General features: G+C 30.7%; 1 protein-coding gene across 2 annotated transcripts; it reads right to left on the bottom strand.

Moving 5' to 3' along the window:
• Positions 1-1,764: 1,764 nt before the first annotated feature.
• LOC129916893 (transcription factor cwo) lies at positions 1,765-17,507 on the bottom strand. 2 transcript variants are annotated; one of them, XM_055997093.1, is made up of 4 exons: positions 17,101-17,256; positions 9,538-9,733; positions 7,715-8,039; positions 1,765-4,401 (listed from the first exon to the last, which is right to left on the bottom strand). In XM_055997093.1, exons 3-4 carry the CDS (start codon positions 7,989-7,991, stop codon positions 3,449-3,451), a joined length of 1,230 nt encoding a protein of 409 aa, XP_055853068.1. In that variant the 5' UTR covers positions 7,992-8,039; positions 9,538-9,733; positions 17,101-17,256; the 3' UTR covers positions 1,765-3,448. The 2 variants fall into 2 exon arrangements, with proteins under 2 accessions (XP_055853068.1, XP_055853066.1); XM_055997091.1 differs by having other exon boundaries at positions 1,767-4,401; positions 9,538-9,661; positions 17,101-17,507.
• Between the last annotated feature and the right edge of the window lie 1,021 nt (positions 17,508-18,528).

Raw genomic sequence — 18,528 nt, 5'->3', positions numbered from 1 at the left:
AAAAAAACGACATCGAGATTTTTGAAATCCATTCAAACATTTGGCACCACTGTACATATACTTTGGCAGCTGTCTGTCAAAAATGTTGCTTTTGTTTTTTTTTTTATTTTTACTCCGAAGTGGAAAGGCCATTACATCCATGTTGGATACAAACAAAAATTTTCATATGGCCATGGCATCCATGTTGGATTCAAAAAAATTGTTTTTTCACAAAAAACCAAAAATTATCTGTATATTCTTAGCTACATTTTAAGACCATGACCATTAACATTAGTTGCGTCGTTCTTGTGTTATAAGCGTTTGAAGGTAGCCATATTGAATTTTTTTTCGATTTTTAAAAAATCAAATGTGAAAACTTTTTTATTTTTATTTCTAATTTCTCGAAAAAACTTTGGTAATTTTATATACATATCTGTTCAACAATCTTATCAGGATCCATTTAAGACTTTTATCTGAAAAGTGCATTGCGTATATCTCGATATATTAACATTTCAATGCAACCATGTCAAACAAATTTTTGATTATTTTTTTCTATGAGAGTTTTTTTCAAACCTCGTTTTCTCCGCTTTATTTTTTGTTAATATTTTCAGATATTTCTGTATGAACACAACAATTAAACTACCTTGGCACAACTGTTTTTATCGAGAGAAAGTAAAATCTGGATAATTATCTGGATTTTTCAAAAATCTATACAGATAAAGTTTTTGTTGTTTTTAACACGTAAATTGTTTTGATTTCAAAAATCTCGATGTCGTTTTTTTGCACAAAATCTATATAGATAAACAAAAAAACACACCTATTATATAGTTTTTCAAAGTCAGAGAAAAATATTCGATTGTCGCATTTTCGAAGTATTAGTGTTATAAATTATAATTCCTAATTCGTTCATTGTATTTGAACTGTTTTCCTTCTTTAAACTTCTTTTTATTTGAGGTGTTGTCTACATGTTGTGTAAATTTTAAATAAAGAAAAATGAAAAATTAATTTTATAAAATAAATTTAAATTTTATTGAATACTTTTATCCCAACATTTAATAATTTTTTTTATAAAAGCGACGCATTTCGGAAACTTATTCGATCTTCGGGCTAATAAAAAAATATTAAATGTTGTGATAAAAGTATTCAATAAAATTTAAATTTATTTTATAAAATTAATTTTTCATTCTTCTTTATTTAAACTTCTGTTTAAATATTTCTTATATCTTAGTCCGATATATCTTAACTTAAAAGAAGTGTGTTTGGCTTATCCTTTAGTAAAATAATACGCCAAAATATGAAATTTTTTTCGGACAGTAAAAAAGATATCGATATTTTTAAACAGGTTTTGAAAAAAAGGAAAACTGTTCTTATAGATACCTTTACGAATTAGGTATATTGAAACAAAATTTCCTTCAAAACAGTCTAAACACAATGGGCCACATTCATAGTTGTTGTTTAATTTAAACTGGAGTTTAACCAATGCAATTGAAATTTAATAAACTCGAGTTTTTCTTAAAAGCAGCTTAAACAGTGTTTATGAATACGCCCCAATTTCACTTGTGCTTTGCATTTATCTATATGTTTTCACTACAGCCTAAATGAGATAGTTTCGCAACTTTTGGTCAGTTTGAATTTCAAATTAAATAATTTCCTATACAATTTGATATTTGAAAAGATATAATTTTGCGATACTATCTCATTTGGGATCTAGTGAAAACAAGTTCTTATGTAACTTTGATTTCGAATTTCAAAAAGTTTTTTATTCATCATTTTATTTTTTTCATTTATTTTCAATATTCCATTTATTAACAAAAACAAGAGGAGGCAGACACTAAATAAATGCAGTCCATTTTTTTTTTATTAATTAAAGTATTATATCGTTCTAACAAAATATCAATTTTTTGTGTAGCACATTTACTATCTTTTCTATTTTCACTAACACAAACATTACCATCTGAATTGAAAATTTCCATCTGAAAATCGTAACTAAATGTCAAAAAACGTTACCAAATGTCACCTAACTTCTTACGTCAAGAATTTAGAATTTAAAACCATGGCATAACTTTTCACTATAAATTCTCACCAATCGTAATATTTCTTTCTTAATCTTTACATTCTTTGCGTTCGTGGCAACAAAAGTTGAAAAGCACTTTTGAACACATGTCCACATTTAAGAAACTCGAAAAGTAGGAAGGTTAACGGTAGTGGCATGGTTATTAGTACAGTTTGTGTACTTTTATTTACCACTACAGGATTACTTACCGTTGTACTGTACCTGTACCTCTACGTTAACGTTAACCTTTCTGGTGTGGCCGTACCTTTACTCTGTTCACTGATCAAGCGAATTGATCATCACAATTCGACATATGTAATGTGAAACGACATAATGTGTAAGAACAAATAGCAAGGATAATAGGGAGTAGAAGTATAACAGAAATGTGCTCGGGTATTGTTGTGAAATTTACACATGCTATACAGATCAGAGCGCACGTCATATTCTTAACGAAAGTTTTCCAATCACGCATATGCGCATTACGGCTGGTCCCATCAAACTTGTGTGCGTTCGTTTACTCGCATATGCCATTTTTACAACGGCAGAACTTTAATTGGCTGAATGTTGCGGTAGCGAATATACAGGATTTAACTGAATGGACTGTAATTGACGGATAGGACTTTATCGTTCAGTTGTTTCAGCTGAAACGGAAGGGAGCAGCGCTCGCAATCGCACTTGACTGAAGAAAATTTATCAAAGTGTCAAGACAGAATAGATTTGCATCCGTTTCGTTTATTTTATAAGGTAACTTATGCTTTTCACTTTTCGGAAAGAAACTTGACGAAGGATTTTGACCTAAGCTTTCGACTGCTTCCTTCAATAATGTAATTCTGCCTTGTCCGCTAGTGAATATTATAGCTGGACCTTTAGTTATTATAAAAAACGTACTTTAAAAGACTATCCACGAATTTATATGGTTTTAATTCCAGCTGATATTTTGAGATACAGCTGGTTTTTACAAGGTATACAACATATAATGTTTATTCTCACACATTACACGAATGAAATATACATACAAATATACATACATACAAAAACAAATGTATGGGAAATTCCGAATTGGGGAAACGGGAGTAGGTACTGAGATTCAGAAACAATTTTTGATATCATTTACGATAAGAAGATTTAAATTTTCGAATTTAAAAAATTAGGACTGTATGATCTTAAAACTGAATAATAATGACTGTTAAAAAAGCTTAGTTTATAAACAGTTTTTTTTTTTTTAAATCATTTCAAATGTTTGTGTTGAATTTGATACATTATAAATAATAATTTGTTAACTATTCAGTTCACTAAAAAATCTAGCAAATATAATTATTTTTTTCTTTTTTTTAATTTTAGTTCATAAGTGGATGTTTTCTTTTAGGAAGTAACCTGAGGTATTTAATGCCGTGTTATTAGCACGAGTCTTCTCCTCTACCACCCATTTCCGTTTGCTTCAATTTTAGTTTTATTAATTTGGTGCCTTGCGGGTGCAAAGTCAACATTTATATTGATTGGATGAAGGGCTGGCATTGGTACACAACTCTTCTCTAGTAGATCAATTCCATTAAGACATGGACGCAGACTATTGTAATCTATGTTCAGTGGAACGTAGTAGGTACCTTGACCGTGTAGAGCAAATATAGGAACAGTAAAGGGTCGACTGGGTAAGGGAGTTGAAGGAATTAATGGATGTTTTGCAGTTACGATAAGTGTTGTACTATTGTTGCTCAGTTCAGATTTAATGTTACTGAATGAAAGCTCCTTTATTTCGCTAGGTGCTGTTGTGGCTGCTGGCACACGTATAACTTCACCATTTTCAGTTTTACGTTTTTTATCCATCGAACTTTCAATCTCAATATCATCTTTCGAGTGGTCTGATAAATCACTTTGGATATGCGTAGGAGTACAGTGTTCACTTGATGTTTCATCGTGCAGATGATCCTGGTTGAATCGCTCTTTAATGTGGTTTTTGTACTTGTAGTTGTTGTTATGCTCTATATCGTGGGATGATTCCGAAAAATTGCGCATACGAGCCGCTTGTATCAGTAAGTTGTCATCAGAGTTGTTTGGGTTTGGGGGCGGCGAGTGCATATTTGCTGTTTCACTATGTATAAGTGGCTCTCGAGACCATTCGAAATCATGATTGCTGGAATCGTGATGAAGTGATGGCGGTGCTGTTGATGTTATCAAAGGAGTTTGGTGGGAATGAGAACAGCGAAAACTTAGATCTTTGATGTCGTTGTGGTCTATGCTACTGCTATGCTCCACGTCAGATGCTAAAATATCACGTAGTTGAGACAAATGGGTGGGATGGCATCCATTGTGTGGACTATCACTAGTCGCGCTAATATTATCTGGATGGCAACGTCCTTTTGAATAGTTATCTGAAAAAAGTACAATATCGTTGATGCTTAGTTCTTTTTTTATTATTCATTTATTTTTTATTATTATATATTTATTATTATTATAATATGGAAGTAACACCGATAATTTCCCAAGCGCTTCCAATTTATTTTTTTTCGGCAATCGGATGTACTAAAAAAAAATCCCTAAAGAAAATGGAGCTTGTTCTAAGTAATTTTTTTTTCAAAAATTTGTCTATACAAAATTTTTATATAGAATGTTTAATGCATATTGATATTTCTAAATATCTTCTAAACATGTAAGAAATTGGCTGAAAATTGACGCTTAAACTTTTGCAATGGCTGAAAATCAACAAATTTTCTTTGCTTCAAATTTGCTGTTTCGGATTATTTTGAAAGGATTTCGTTCCTGTTAAAACAACAACAACTGTGCAATTTTCTCTTTCTCTCTTTTTACTGAATGTTTTCCTCTTATTACTGAAGGCTTGATCACATCGAAAGGGTCAAACTGGAAACATCAATATTAGGATGTGGATGTGAATTTTTTTCTTATAAGTACTCGTACCGCTTCCGCATACCTTTCGGTGTGGTCAAGCCTTGAATTGCGTACAATTATATTTATAAGAATCACGGCATAAGCCGTGAGTTGAACCTGGAATACTTTTGCTTCCGAACAAGACTTGCAAAACGAACAAGGTTCTCTCTTAATCGTAAATGACTTAGAAATGATGTATACCAATCTACCAATTTTTTTTTTTCCTTTTTGTGAAAAAATGTGTTCTGGGAAAGAAACCAAAATGAAAAATTAGTAAGAACCAATCTTATTACTCCGGAAACAATTTATTTAAAAATTAAATTTACGAAAAGCCAAAATTCACACGTGTGTCACATGAAACACAACGGTATCTCTTTTGTATTAGAAGGAAAACCAAAAATACAAAAACCAAACAAAAGTTACAAACCTTTACATTACTAAGTCTACTCATTTGCAACTAAACGAAAAGAGCCAATAGCTATCCAAAACACGAATATTTTTCTCTCTCACGGAATTCTTAATTCTAAGCGGAGTAGTGTTTTTTTAGGCTGTTAGAGTAACAGTGTAACTTCTTACTTTTGTTTCTTCAAATCCTTCTCACTTCTACTTAATAAATATAATAAACTTTTTTAGACGGATCGTTTTGGGTCTCATTCCTTTATTAAGCATTATAAAATACTTTGAAACAATGTGTCATATGGCCAGCTTGCATGAACTTTAACTTTCTTGCTTGATTAACTGTCTTATCCCCTCTGTACTTTTGCTTATGAGGTTAAAAGAAATAAAAAAGGGCACGTATACGCCACAGTGTACGTGTACAACGTGCAAATAATGCTTACTACAACTTCGGTATAAAAAAAACACCGTCGCGTCGTCGATTATCTATGTTCAAACCCGTGTTTTAAGCAATGACTTGCACACGCACCAGTGATGCTGTATAGGATGTATAAACCTACAAGAAAAAGATGACACTTTTAATAAATCGAGTGCGCTGATGATGGTAGACAAGTTCTATCGGAACGCGCCTCATGGTAAGTTCAGTTTAAATGTAAATTCCTTTTGTGTTTATATTGAGAAACAACAAGGTGAATAAAATGTTTAAAATACAACTTTGGCCTAGATTCAAACAATAATTGAATAAAATATTCATCTTATTTTCATCAGTGTTAATAAATAAATATATATTTATATATTGTTTTATTGTAGCAAAATCTAATACTATTTTAATTCTTAAAAATATATTGCAAAATTAACAGAGTTATGTTAAATAAATATGAACAAATCAGTGCTTTACTTAATTATGCTTGGAGAAAAATAATTAAAAACACCTTAATTTAAAAAATAATTATAATCTCTGAATATTCACTAGATTGAGAAGGGGTGGTTTGAAGTACAAAACCACCAATGAGTTTTTAAAATCATCTTTAATCAGTCTTAAAAAAGTTATAGCTAAAAATAAAGGAATCAATAAAAATATCAATTCATAAATAAGAAAAATAAATAAATAAATAAATAAGCAAATATTTAAATAAATTAGTCAGTGTATAAACAATAATTAGGAAATATATTAATATTTAAGAAACAAATAAAAAAATAAATAAATAATAAACTAACAAATTAATTTACTTTGAACAAAAATATACATATGTATATTTCGACTGATACATTTTGGACGTGGCAGCTTACTCGATCTAATAGAAAAGCTAAGATTTTGAAAAAAAAAATCGTTTAAAAGAATGTCCACAATATAGTCCAGTGAAATTGTATTCAGGCTCATACTAAAGTGGCAAGTTCTGATGTACATTTAAATGATTCGAATGGGTAATTTTCGTCTAAGGAGTGTTGGACGCATCTGAATTTGAGCCAAAAAATTATTCAGGGCAACTATTAGGTGACATTCCTAAGAAAACTTTAAACAAATCAGTAGGTATACTTTGAAAAAATAAAATCAAAATACTTTTTTCAGATATTTTATTCTGTTCAAAATTTTTTGAAACTTAACAGCGGCAGTATTGGAATAAATTGGAGATTTTCGATTTATCACCAAAAATATAAATTCAACAATGGAGTGCCAACAAGATGTGTTTGTAGAGTTGTGACTTAATTTCCAAGCGCTTTTCTTCAAAATTAAGCGAAAATATTGAATTTCAAATTTGAGATTTATGTGGGAAATTATGTCATTTAGAAGCTAGTTTGGAAAATTTTATCAAAATCATCTCATTTGCCTTATGGCGTTTTCGATTGGAAGTCTGGAAGCGTCCGGAATCATTCTGAAAAAGTTTTATTCACACAAAACTATTAGTTTTGTGCGAATAAAACGCTTTCAGAATGATTCCGGACGCTTCCGGACTACCAATCGAAAACGCCATTAGTAGAAAAAAAATCGACTTAAAAGCAATTTTTTGTTCAGTAAATAATGTTCGGAACATTGCTTATGACAAGTAAATCTCCTCAGGATACTTCTTTTGCGGAGTTGTGGTAAGAAAATTTTCTGTTTGAAAAGAAATGCCAATGGGATTAACAAGTAGCACCATCTAGTGGTCACAATTGTAAAACCGTATGGTATGAACTAAATGAATTTCTGTGAGTGAAAAGTATACCTTACTTCAATCGCGTGTACACACGAAAATATTTTATTCGTGATTTCGTTGTCATTTTTTTATGGAATCTTTTTATTGAATGAAAAATTATAAATAGTGAAAACCCCTTAATTAAAAAAAAAACTCAACATACTTCAGTCTCCCTCTCAATGTGTGTTATTATACATTAATTATTATTTTTATAAATGAAAATATTTACTTTTCAGAAGGGTTTCGTCACAATGCTCTTGCAGACGTGTTAGCATACGGTAGCAAAATTCCTGCATTTGGCTATCACATAAAAATTTTGCAGCTTCTTTCATACAATCCGTATATCCCAAACGATACTCGTTCTCCTTTTGTTCGCATTCACTTTGTAAGTGCTTCAAATGACGGATTGCCATTTCAATAATTTCTGTCTTTTCTATTCGGCCACGACCTTTTCGCTGATATTGTGGTGGAATAAGTCGAGATAAATCAGCTAGACAAGAATTCATTCTATCGCGTCGTCTCTTTTCAATTATTCTATGTGAAAGTGGGTCTTGCTGTAAAAAAGAATTTAAAGGGCTTTAATAATTTGTAGTTCAGAATAAAATATAATTTTAATTTAAGATAAGTATTTTATACTTTAGTTCAAGGAAGGTTTGACTTGTATTTTGTATAGAACACATTTTAAACAGAAGAAAAAATCATTGAAGGCACCAAGAATGAGGCTACTCATATTTCATATATCAGAAATCTCGTTATGGGCTTGGTTACTATCTTGTTTTTAACTTTCGATGAAGGTATTATAAGGGCAAGTGTACGATTCGGAAAAAAAATGTACTCGAGATGGCAATCAGACAAGACATTACGATAGTAGAGAATGCAAAAAGAGTGAGTTTCGATATTCTTTATCACGAGCAAGTATTTATCACGAGCTGCAGCCTAAAGCCTAGTACGTAGCTGAAGCGAAACGAAAAATGTTCAAGTCTCCATCAAAAAAAAATACAAAAATTCAAGAAAAAACATCAGAAAATAAGTTTTAAAGCAATAATCAAACAAAATTAATTTCGTTCAAGATTTTGCTAACGCAATTTTGTATGGAAAATTTCGTTTCGCTTCAGCTGCGTACTAGGCTTAAACCACTGAAGGTAATTACTTCAATCTTTGTAGATAAGGGTTCTTGTTGATTCCCTAAAAAGCACATGGAAATTTTTGTTTTAGAACCAAAATTAACGTAACTTAACATATGACTCAAATGGAAAAAGTTGTTTTTCTCAAAAACGGCTCTAACGATTTTTATTTCAAAAAATGCATGTAATGTCGGCCTTTTTAGGACCGCTATACACAGAACTTGCCATAAAACCGTTTTCTTGATTTCTGACTTGCTCGTAAACGAAACAACCGATTTCAATGAAAATTTTTATACAAAAACGTTTTAGTTACTAGGTATATTAATAGCGCAAGTATGAAATTGCATTTTTTGCGGGACAACATTTTTTCATGGAATATGTTCGGGTGTATGTCTTTATCATAAAAATTCGTGGAAAAGATGTTGGTACCGTTTTTATTTAATTATTCACAATAAAATTATCTAAAATAATAGCTGTGTTTTATTTTCCTCATGATCCAAGTCCAAATCATCCATCTCTACATCAATAACATCAAAAGACAACCGCTAAACCTCAGCTCATGGAAGCGTCTCAGAAATCAATAGGTGCTAACTCAGAAGTGTTGCCATCTTGGGCTCGCAGTGTTAAAAGTACTAAAAAGGCATTATTTCAACTTACCGAGAATTTTGTCGTTATTTGACCAGTAAATACAAATTTACAGAGCTGACACTGACACATACTTTACACCCAAGAAATTTTTTCTATTTTAGATTTGCAGCGTTAAAAAGTATTAAATACAAAAATCGGGTCTGCCCAGGCGGCCCAAATGCACGCTAGACCTCCTTATATTTGTATAAAACATTCTTTTAAAACACATAAGCCCGGTACTTAAAAAAATCTTGTAAGTTTTTTTTTAAATAATAGTATTGTTGCTAAAATGTATATTTACCCTCGACGTTTTGTTTCGTCTTCCGATTCCGTACTCTGCATCGTCCTCACTGTACGCTGTCGCTGATGTTGAAAAATTTAAACTAGATTCACGGCAATAAGGAAAACTGGATACTGCTGCTTCACTACAATTAGGAAAATAGTTCCGATCAGTAAGTGTTGGTCAACATATTTAGTATGGATTGGAAGCAGATTCGCTAAAATATTTAAACTTATATAAGAACTATGTATGTATATATCTATTTTCAAAAAACAAAAAAATTATTTTAAAGAGCAGCTTTTTAAACAAATAACACATTTAAGCCTGCTTTGGTAAATACGTTGTTAGGCCAATGTAGGCAGAAATGTACTTTGTACTAGGTATCACTCATTTACTTGAATACTGTCATAACTCAAAAATCAAGAATTTTGAGTTATTAATAGGTCCGTTCCACACTCAGTTTGCAACTGCCGAATTTAGTAATTTTTGGTTATTTTTGGTCAGAGTCTGTTCCCAACATCAAAAATTGTGTAGAAGAGAGCGCTCACGAGAGAGTAAAAAATTTCCCCACCCTGACAAATTTAACCCAAAGAATTTCTTCCGGCAGAAATATGAGTTCTGTCAAATGAAAAGTTGACGTATGTCAAACAAATAAATAGAGAAGAAAACAAATCAAATTGTAGTGATTTTTTAAATTGAATCGCGTTTACGTGTTTTTTGCATTAAAAAAGTGTTAATGTTTATCGAATAAAGCATAAAATATGAAATTGTGTTGTGTAATGGTGTTCAACTTGTTTCAGACTTTTTGGCAGTCTTTCGTAGTTTTATTTCCTACTGAGAGAATTCTCTCCCAACTCTCATTAATTTGACAGGCTTCCTAATTTAGTGCACAAAAAGTCTGGAACAGACCTAATGCAGATGTGATTGCATTACAGTAATCTTTAATCATACAGAAAGTCATTTCTTAGGTTTTCAAACTGACGGAGCACTTGTTTTGTTTTAGAAACTAACTTTTTACATACAAAAATAGATCTTTACTAAATTTAAAACTTGTTTTCTGAAAAAAAAAAAACAGTTATTTTTAGTTATGACAGTGTTCAAGTAAATGAACGATAACCATGATAAGAATTTGAATACCTCCTTAAAACGAGTTATACTTGCAAGAATTCAACGATTTCATTATTAAATACAGTAATTGTAAGTAATTATATTGTGAAAATAAATAGTTTAGTTATGGAAAAATAGGTAGGTAACTGGCAAGTTTGCACTTCTGTAAAATAAACAAAACAAAAAATGTTTAGTGTTTTCTCCAGTTAGTTACTTCGGTACTCTTAACAGAACTTCACTCCTTTTTTATTACTGAACAAAATTAAAATGGTCTTAGAGTTCTAGTGAAAAGTTCGATGGAAAAACTTTTCATAATTTTAATGATTTAATGGTGGAAAATTTATCATTTTAATTCGTCATAGAAGTGAAATAGGGTTAATGATGAGAACTTTAATGGAGCAACCCACAATCTCATCACAATTCCGAAATTCTTAATAAACTAAAAAAAAATATAATAGAGGTGATCAATTTATTGACTTTTTGTTCAAAGTATTGTTTTTATTCGTCTGAGTATGGATTAAACTAATGTTTTGCAATGATTCGAGCTGATATTTTGCCAAGCAGTTTAAGTTCTTTGACATAATTTTGTTAATGTGGACAATCTCCGGGTCACGATGCATCCCAAATGCTAAAATTTCCTCCTAAATAACATCTACTTTGAAACGCGAGGGCGCTATCAACGACAATTTTATTCTAGAAATTTAACAAATTCCAATTGCCAAACTCAACTAACCTTTAAAGAAAAGTTGGAAAAAGGAATAGAAAACAGGCTTTTTAGATAATATTATAAATTATGTATAGTGTTTTTTTATTTTTTTAATCTTTTGTTTATTTTATTCAACAATATTTTTTTTTGTAGATAATAAAAATTGATAAAATTTGATTTTTTTAAGCCAAGTCCGAAGTGGTTAGTATATGATACAAACTGAATTTTATTTTTATAAAATATTTTTGAAATCCCGGGACTATCCCGGGATCCCGGTATCAAATTTTTGAATCCCGAAATCCCGGGATTGGAATACATTTCGGGATTGCAATTTATAGTCCACCAGGGCCCCTGTTCTGTAACTTTATTACTGCCGGTAAACGTTTTTCTACGTTTGATATCACAATGAAACTCATAGCTTTCGAGGAATTTTGCGATGAGTTTTCATGGAAACAGTAAGGCCTTATTGCAATTTATAGTCCACCAGGGCTCCTGTTCTGTAACTTTATTACTGCCGATAAACGTTTTTTTTACGTTTGATATCATTCACAATGAAACTCATAGCTTTCGAGGAATTTTTCGATGAGTTTTCATGGAAACAGTAAGGCCTTCTTGCGAGTGTCGATTCCCAACTAGCACAACAGCTTCTATAAATTGTTATCTCGCAGGTACTACTTTTTATACAGCTTGTATTGAGCTTGCTTCAGAATTTAATTGCTTATAGAAGTTCGAACTTGTTTAACAACTTCTAATAAGTTGTTTAAATACTGTTAAAGAAACTTAAACGAAAAAAGCTTGTTTTCGCAAAAGCCTGCTAAGTGAATTTATAGAAGCCTTACAGAAGTTACCAAGTTTAGTAATTGATTTTTGGTTTTGATATTGAATAATCTAGCTTGGACACTTTTTGGTTTTGACATTGAATTATTTAGCTCGGAAATTTTTTGTTTTGACATTTCTGCTATTTGAACTGATTAAGTTTTTGAAAACATTAATAAATATACTAGGATGGCCGAGTGGGTAGAGTGGCGGACTGCCACCAAGCAGATACGAAGTTCCATTCCTGGGTGTGGTAAAAAGTTTATATACTTTTAAAATTATTATCAATAGATATACTAAAAACTAATGGAAAAATATATATAATTTCAGATCCAAATATAAAATTCATGATTTGAAATCAAATAAAAACCAGTTAAAAAAAATTCTTTTTTGTTTTTTTAATTTCGATAAGACATGTATTAAAGGGCTATACAAGCTCTTCCGAAGCTATCTGTCAAATCTCAAAGCTTCGGTACAGCTTCGTTTAAACTTCTTATAGAGGGTCAAACTTGTTTAACGTTCTCCTTTTTCCATGCCCAACAACCTTACTAAAGTTTAAAAGAAGCTGAAATATAGCTTTTGTAATACCTTAACCAAAGCTGAAATGTTAGTTGGGTTGTCTATCGATAAACGACTTTTGTCAACAATCGATCATCGAAATCAATTTTGGTATTGCGAATCTCCATTGTGACATCGTTTTTACCATTGCTATGTAATCCCGCATTTTATTAAGATACTAAGAACTTCCGAATTGTGCTTCAACAAGTAAATTACAGTATACCTCGTAAAGTTATGAACAAGATATCTTTTGCCACTTCGTCGCCCGAGAGTTGTTTTGTCGTAAACGCCAAAATGCACTTTTTTAAACTGGATATGTCATAATAGGTTTTAGAACGTTCTCTTTTCATTTCTGTTATCAGATTTGTCCTATCGTTTACCGTTACTGAGATAATTAGTGTGCATTTTGTCGTATATCCACAAAATAAGCATCGGATTAGCGTTGGTTTGTCGTAAGCGCCAACTTTTGGCGTTTACGACAAAAATTCTATGTATTTTTCAGCTTTTTTTTCTTCAGTATTGGTTTGTCGTACGTCGTACAAAACAGATAGGGTAGAAAATTTCGAACTTGTTTTGTCTTACATGTATGTAGGTATATGACCCAAATAGAATATAAACAAATATAATAAACCTACTAGAAAAGTATTTATTAAAAATAAGGACTTCATGTGCTATAAGGACAATGAAATTAAAAACTAAGGGCTGCATTAAGCTTTGCGCTACTTGAGGTTTTGCACTATTCCTAGAGGTGCAAGGAAGAAAAATGTGCATCTGAGAGACATCTCATATGTATTTAATTTTGTCATGGTTCTTGTCGTTTGTTCCTGCCGCTAGATACTTGACCTCATCCTCGGTCACAAGTACCGCTTATAAATATGTACACTGGTTGATCTTCTATCGAACACAAGATCAAGAAGTCGACCGTCGGTCGCGGGCGCCGCTTCGTTCAAGCGCGTTGTCTTGAGCGAAGTGAAAAAAGGTCGCAGTTTTATTGTTTTATTGTTGTACACTTATTGATCTTGTCACTTCGTTCGCGCGCGCTGTCTTCAACGAAGTAAAGTGAAAAAAAGGTTGCTGTTTTATTGCTGTATACTTATTGATCTTGTATCGAACACACAAGTTCAACAAGTCGACTGTAGTCGTGGGCGCCGAGCCCGTGGCGCCTTTTCGTTCACGCGCGTTGTTGTGAACGAAGCGAAAAGGGGTTGCTGTGAGTTTTGTTATTGCACCCGCTCGCAAAAAACACCTGCTGGTCGAAAATTATTTTTGTAAGGCGCCATTGTTCTTCGCTAAATTTGCGTTATTGTTTTGCAAATTGATGATACTGATGATACTTTTACACTATTTTATAAAGCGAGCGGTAGAAAAGTGGAATATAAAAGCTCATCAATATTTAAAACATATAAAAAGTCTACCATTGCAACTCCTGTAAATTTGTTCAGCCAATGTCTTCAAATTACTAAAAAATCTAACTCGATAACTAAGGATAAGATTATTTATATTAAAAGCCTTTTCATATTTATGCCTAAATCAGACCAAGAATATTATGAAGCGTCAAATCAAAAAAATTAGAATAAATTCTTTAGTTTGATATTTATTTAATTTACTTTTATTTATGACCATATATTAATTTAACCAAACTTGGTTTATTTTTATTTTATTTCTTTCATATTTCATAGCCATAGGATGACTTTTATTTTTTGTTAAGACAGTTTTTAAATTTTTTTTATGTTTATGGTCATATTTTTTGGTTTTTATTTATTTTAGATATATTTATTTTAATAATTGAGCCTCTAAGTCAAACCAATACTACTTCTATGTAATAAGAAACTATTTTTTAAATATTTAATTAATAAATAAAAACGAACTGTGAAAATTTTTTAATTTATTTTTTAGTATTGGAATTTTGTACGTGCGCCTACTTTGTCGTACGTGTACGGGATGGAAAAAAAAGTTGATTTTGGTGGCGTTTACGACAAACTGATTTTGGATAAAAACCTTGATAATTTGAAAACTAAAATAGATGTGACAATTTTGACAACATAAATATAAAGACGATATCGCACAAAATATTCTATTAAAAATTGAAAAAAATCTATCGACCAGTTTTTTTTTTATAAAAGCTCAAACCTTAAAATGCGATTTCCCAAAAATCCAAAATTGGCGTATACGACAAAACAATTCTCAGGCGACGACTTGTCGATACCGTATGCATCGGTTCGCAGATATCTCTTGTACTCATCTTCCGGATAAGCCTTAAAAGTCGTTTGATGCAATTTGAATAAATTGGATTTGAGATATATTGATATATTTTGATTCGTGCAAAAATTTACTATGAGTCTGCACACTAAAATGTTAACCAATAGTGTTTTTCCACTGCCATTTTTGGGGCACTTTTTTGGTTTTTTTGCACTTCTCTCAAAAAATCACGTGTATCCCTATCAAAAAAAACGATGTCGTCCTGTTTCTTTTCATAATTTCGGTTGACCCGGTGTTTTAGCATTTTATTATAATATTTTGAACCGGGAATAAACTTATATTTACTTTTATTTACTTCCACTGATTTCTTTGTACTATAAACCATTTTGGTGCAAAATTACAGCTTTGTTTTTAACACAACTACTCAATTCTTTAGACTTTTGCGGAGTTTCCATTTTTTTTTTTTAATTTCTAAAGCTGAGAACCTTGATTATTGGTCAAAGCACTTTAATTAACTTTTTTTGTATGAAATATCCTCCGGTATTTTAATAAGGGCTCTTATTTAAATATCAATGAGTTTTGCCAATATTTTTTTGAGGTACATACATTTTACTGTTTTTTTTATACTCTTCTTAACCTTTTAATCGAAGAAAACAAAAATACACCCAGAAGATTTGGTTTTGTTCTGTTGTTAAGATAAAAATACATTTTCGAAAAAAATGTTACAATCGCATAAAATCTAAAATAAATAAAAATGTTTTCAGAAAGTTCAGATTCAATGATACCAAATGATAAATATGGGCTTGGCCATCGCCACCACCAAGCCGCATAGTAAAAATTCTTCTCATCAGATGCATATCTTATTGCTGACGGTACCTTTTAATGGTTGCTCTTCAATGCATCGCACGTCTATTTGCTGACTGGGCACAAGCTGGTCATCTTCAACCAAAAGCCCAATAACTTGATCGTCTTCCTTTTACTAGTTTACCAATTTTTCTTTTCTAGTTTGAGTTATTGCATCATATAACCCATCCTTAATCAACATTTACTCATTTTTAAACTTCCATACCTACTGAAAAATTTCCACTGTTCAATTTCGAAATTTTAAATTTTCCTCCTTCACCCATCTTTTGTTCTTTATGATTCTTTTCTCAAAATTTAAATATATATTTATATTACTTTGATATACACTTCGCCCAAAACCTGTTAGAAATGTTCTTGAATGCAGTGTGGTTCCACTTATTGTCAATAGAAATAACTCCCCGAGAAAGAAAAGAAAATCACTTTACAAAAGAACAAAGTTGTTTTAATTCAATAACAAACAGATTACTTGAAAAATTCCTAATAAAAAATATTAGCTATAAATTTTATACAAATGAAAACGAACTACAAACTCGATCAGTTAATTCTTAAATTTCAAAGTATTTAAACGCAAAGTGTAAATGTTAATTAAGTACAAAAAATATATGTTCCATCAATGATCAATCTATAAAAAACGGTAAATCCAGAGTAGGTATACTTCACAATGCAGTGAAAGAGGAACACACCTAATATCATTATCTCAAACGTCATACTTTCGACTTTCATGAATCTACCCTTTGTTATCGGTTAAGAAAAGAGTTAATTATTTCTCTAATTAAATACATTTTCTTAAATTCTCGGCTAATATACAACTAGTAATTTTAATTAATTAAAAGCCTGTCTGTTATAAACTTTGCACCTTTGCTCTATCAAAGCAATGGTTGTCACTTTTATCGTTGACAGATTCGAATCGGTATAGAGTTGTCACTTGTATTGAAGTTGTTAATACAAAATCAACTTTGTTTATATTTACACATATTCAAACATAGTTAGAATTTTATATTGTTTCAAAATGAAAAATTAATAAAATTATTCTTAAACTTTCCACCTACTACAATGGAATTTTTCTCTTTTTTATTGAGGAAACTCAATTTTTAGATAGAAGAATTCAATAAGATGTGTTCATTGCATTGGAGTCACAAAAAGTCTCTATGTTTCTTCTTTCCTGGTCTTGTTCATTATTAAACATTAAAACATTCGTCTTTGCAACCTTGTTTATGTCGACGTAACTGTTTATAAAAATACATACCTACCTAACACTAAAGGCAACAAAATTATTTCAGGAAATAATAAACATAAATTCATATAAACTTTGTATTAGAAAATATCTTACTTACCTTTCATATTTCATTGAATGTGGAGTCTTTCTATTGGCTTCCCAATAAGGTTCCATAATTGATATGTAATTATAATTATTTTATGTTATAATTAAAATTTTCTTCTGTTTTTTTCTATCGTTCTGTCTGTTGTTGGTTACTTGTATAAGTTACAAGTTATTCTAGTTAAGGTGTATCCCTCTTACTTGAAAAAAAAATTGTTTTGCAAATGAACCAAAACAAAAAAAAAATGCTTTAAAACGAGACTTGCATTTGTGTGATTCACAACAATGTATAGGTAACTCAATATTTCACCAAATGAAGATAAAAAAAAAAAAACTTTTTTTTATTATTATTTTCAGATAGATAGGTATTTCATGTATTTTTCAGTAGCATATCTAGAACTAATATTATATTTTTCTAACATACATACATAAGTATAGGTACCTTATCTGTTTTTTTTTTAGCACCAATTTTTTTTTTTTTTTTAATTATAAATCAAATTTATATTTCTTGTTTATTTATTTATGTATTTGGCACGTTTAAGATATCACGAGTACAAAAACGATCGAAATCAAGAAAAAATAATATATAGACCCTATTGAAGTATGGAAATTCCCCACTTTCCTTTTTTTTTTTTACATTCGCACAATCACAGAAAAACAAACAAAAATTATTATACCAAACTGTCTATGTAGGTAGTTACTCAGTTGGAATTTTCAATTGAAGCAGGTTGTTAGGTAGTTGTTGTTGTTGTTTTTGTTTTTTTTTTTTTTGTTTTTTCATTCAAAAAAATGGATTCACATAGAATTTTTTTTTTGTATTCTTGTTTAAAATGTGATGAGAAGAAAAATCTCGTCAGTTGATATGTATTTTATCTGTTGCACACTTTGGGTGATGACGTTAGAAAAACATATGTGTGCATGTAGGTAATTTTTATTAACAAAAAGCCTTGACACACTGATGGATAAATACACGAGACCGCACTCAAAAAATCACTTTTCAATTCGTCCGTTTTCTTTTAGATTGAAATTGAAAAATGTCTAAAATTAAAACGAGACTGTTGTTTGTACTGGACGACTAGAAAAAGAAACGAAAAAAAAGAAGAAAATTATGTGATAAGTCCGACGTTTTAATCTCTACCAGCCAAGTTGTTGTTGAGTGCTTTAGTGCTGCTATACAATGAGCTTACACAACACAATATTATACGCTCTGAAGTACATTTACATAAAAAAACAACTCCAATATGCAGATACACACTGTATGTATGTATGTATGTATAAACAGATAGTTGTCGTACACCGGCTAGATAGACTTAAAGAAAAAAAAAATATACTTTCCTACTTTATTAAAGCACACGAAAATGTCATCACATGTGAATAAAAACGATGTTTAAGTACGTACATACATACACACGTGAGTAGACATTTTTTTTTTATTTTCAAGTAG

Source organism: Episyrphus balteatus, chromosome 3 (genome assembly GCF_945859705.1).
Source record: "Episyrphus balteatus chromosome 3, idEpiBalt1.1, whole genome shotgun sequence".
In the NCBI taxonomy this organism is placed as follows: Eukaryota; Metazoa; Arthropoda; class Insecta; order Diptera; family Syrphidae; genus Episyrphus; species Episyrphus balteatus.
The sequence above is the reverse complement of the archived record's forward strand: the minus strand, read 5'-3'. Positions and strand labels throughout refer to the sequence as shown.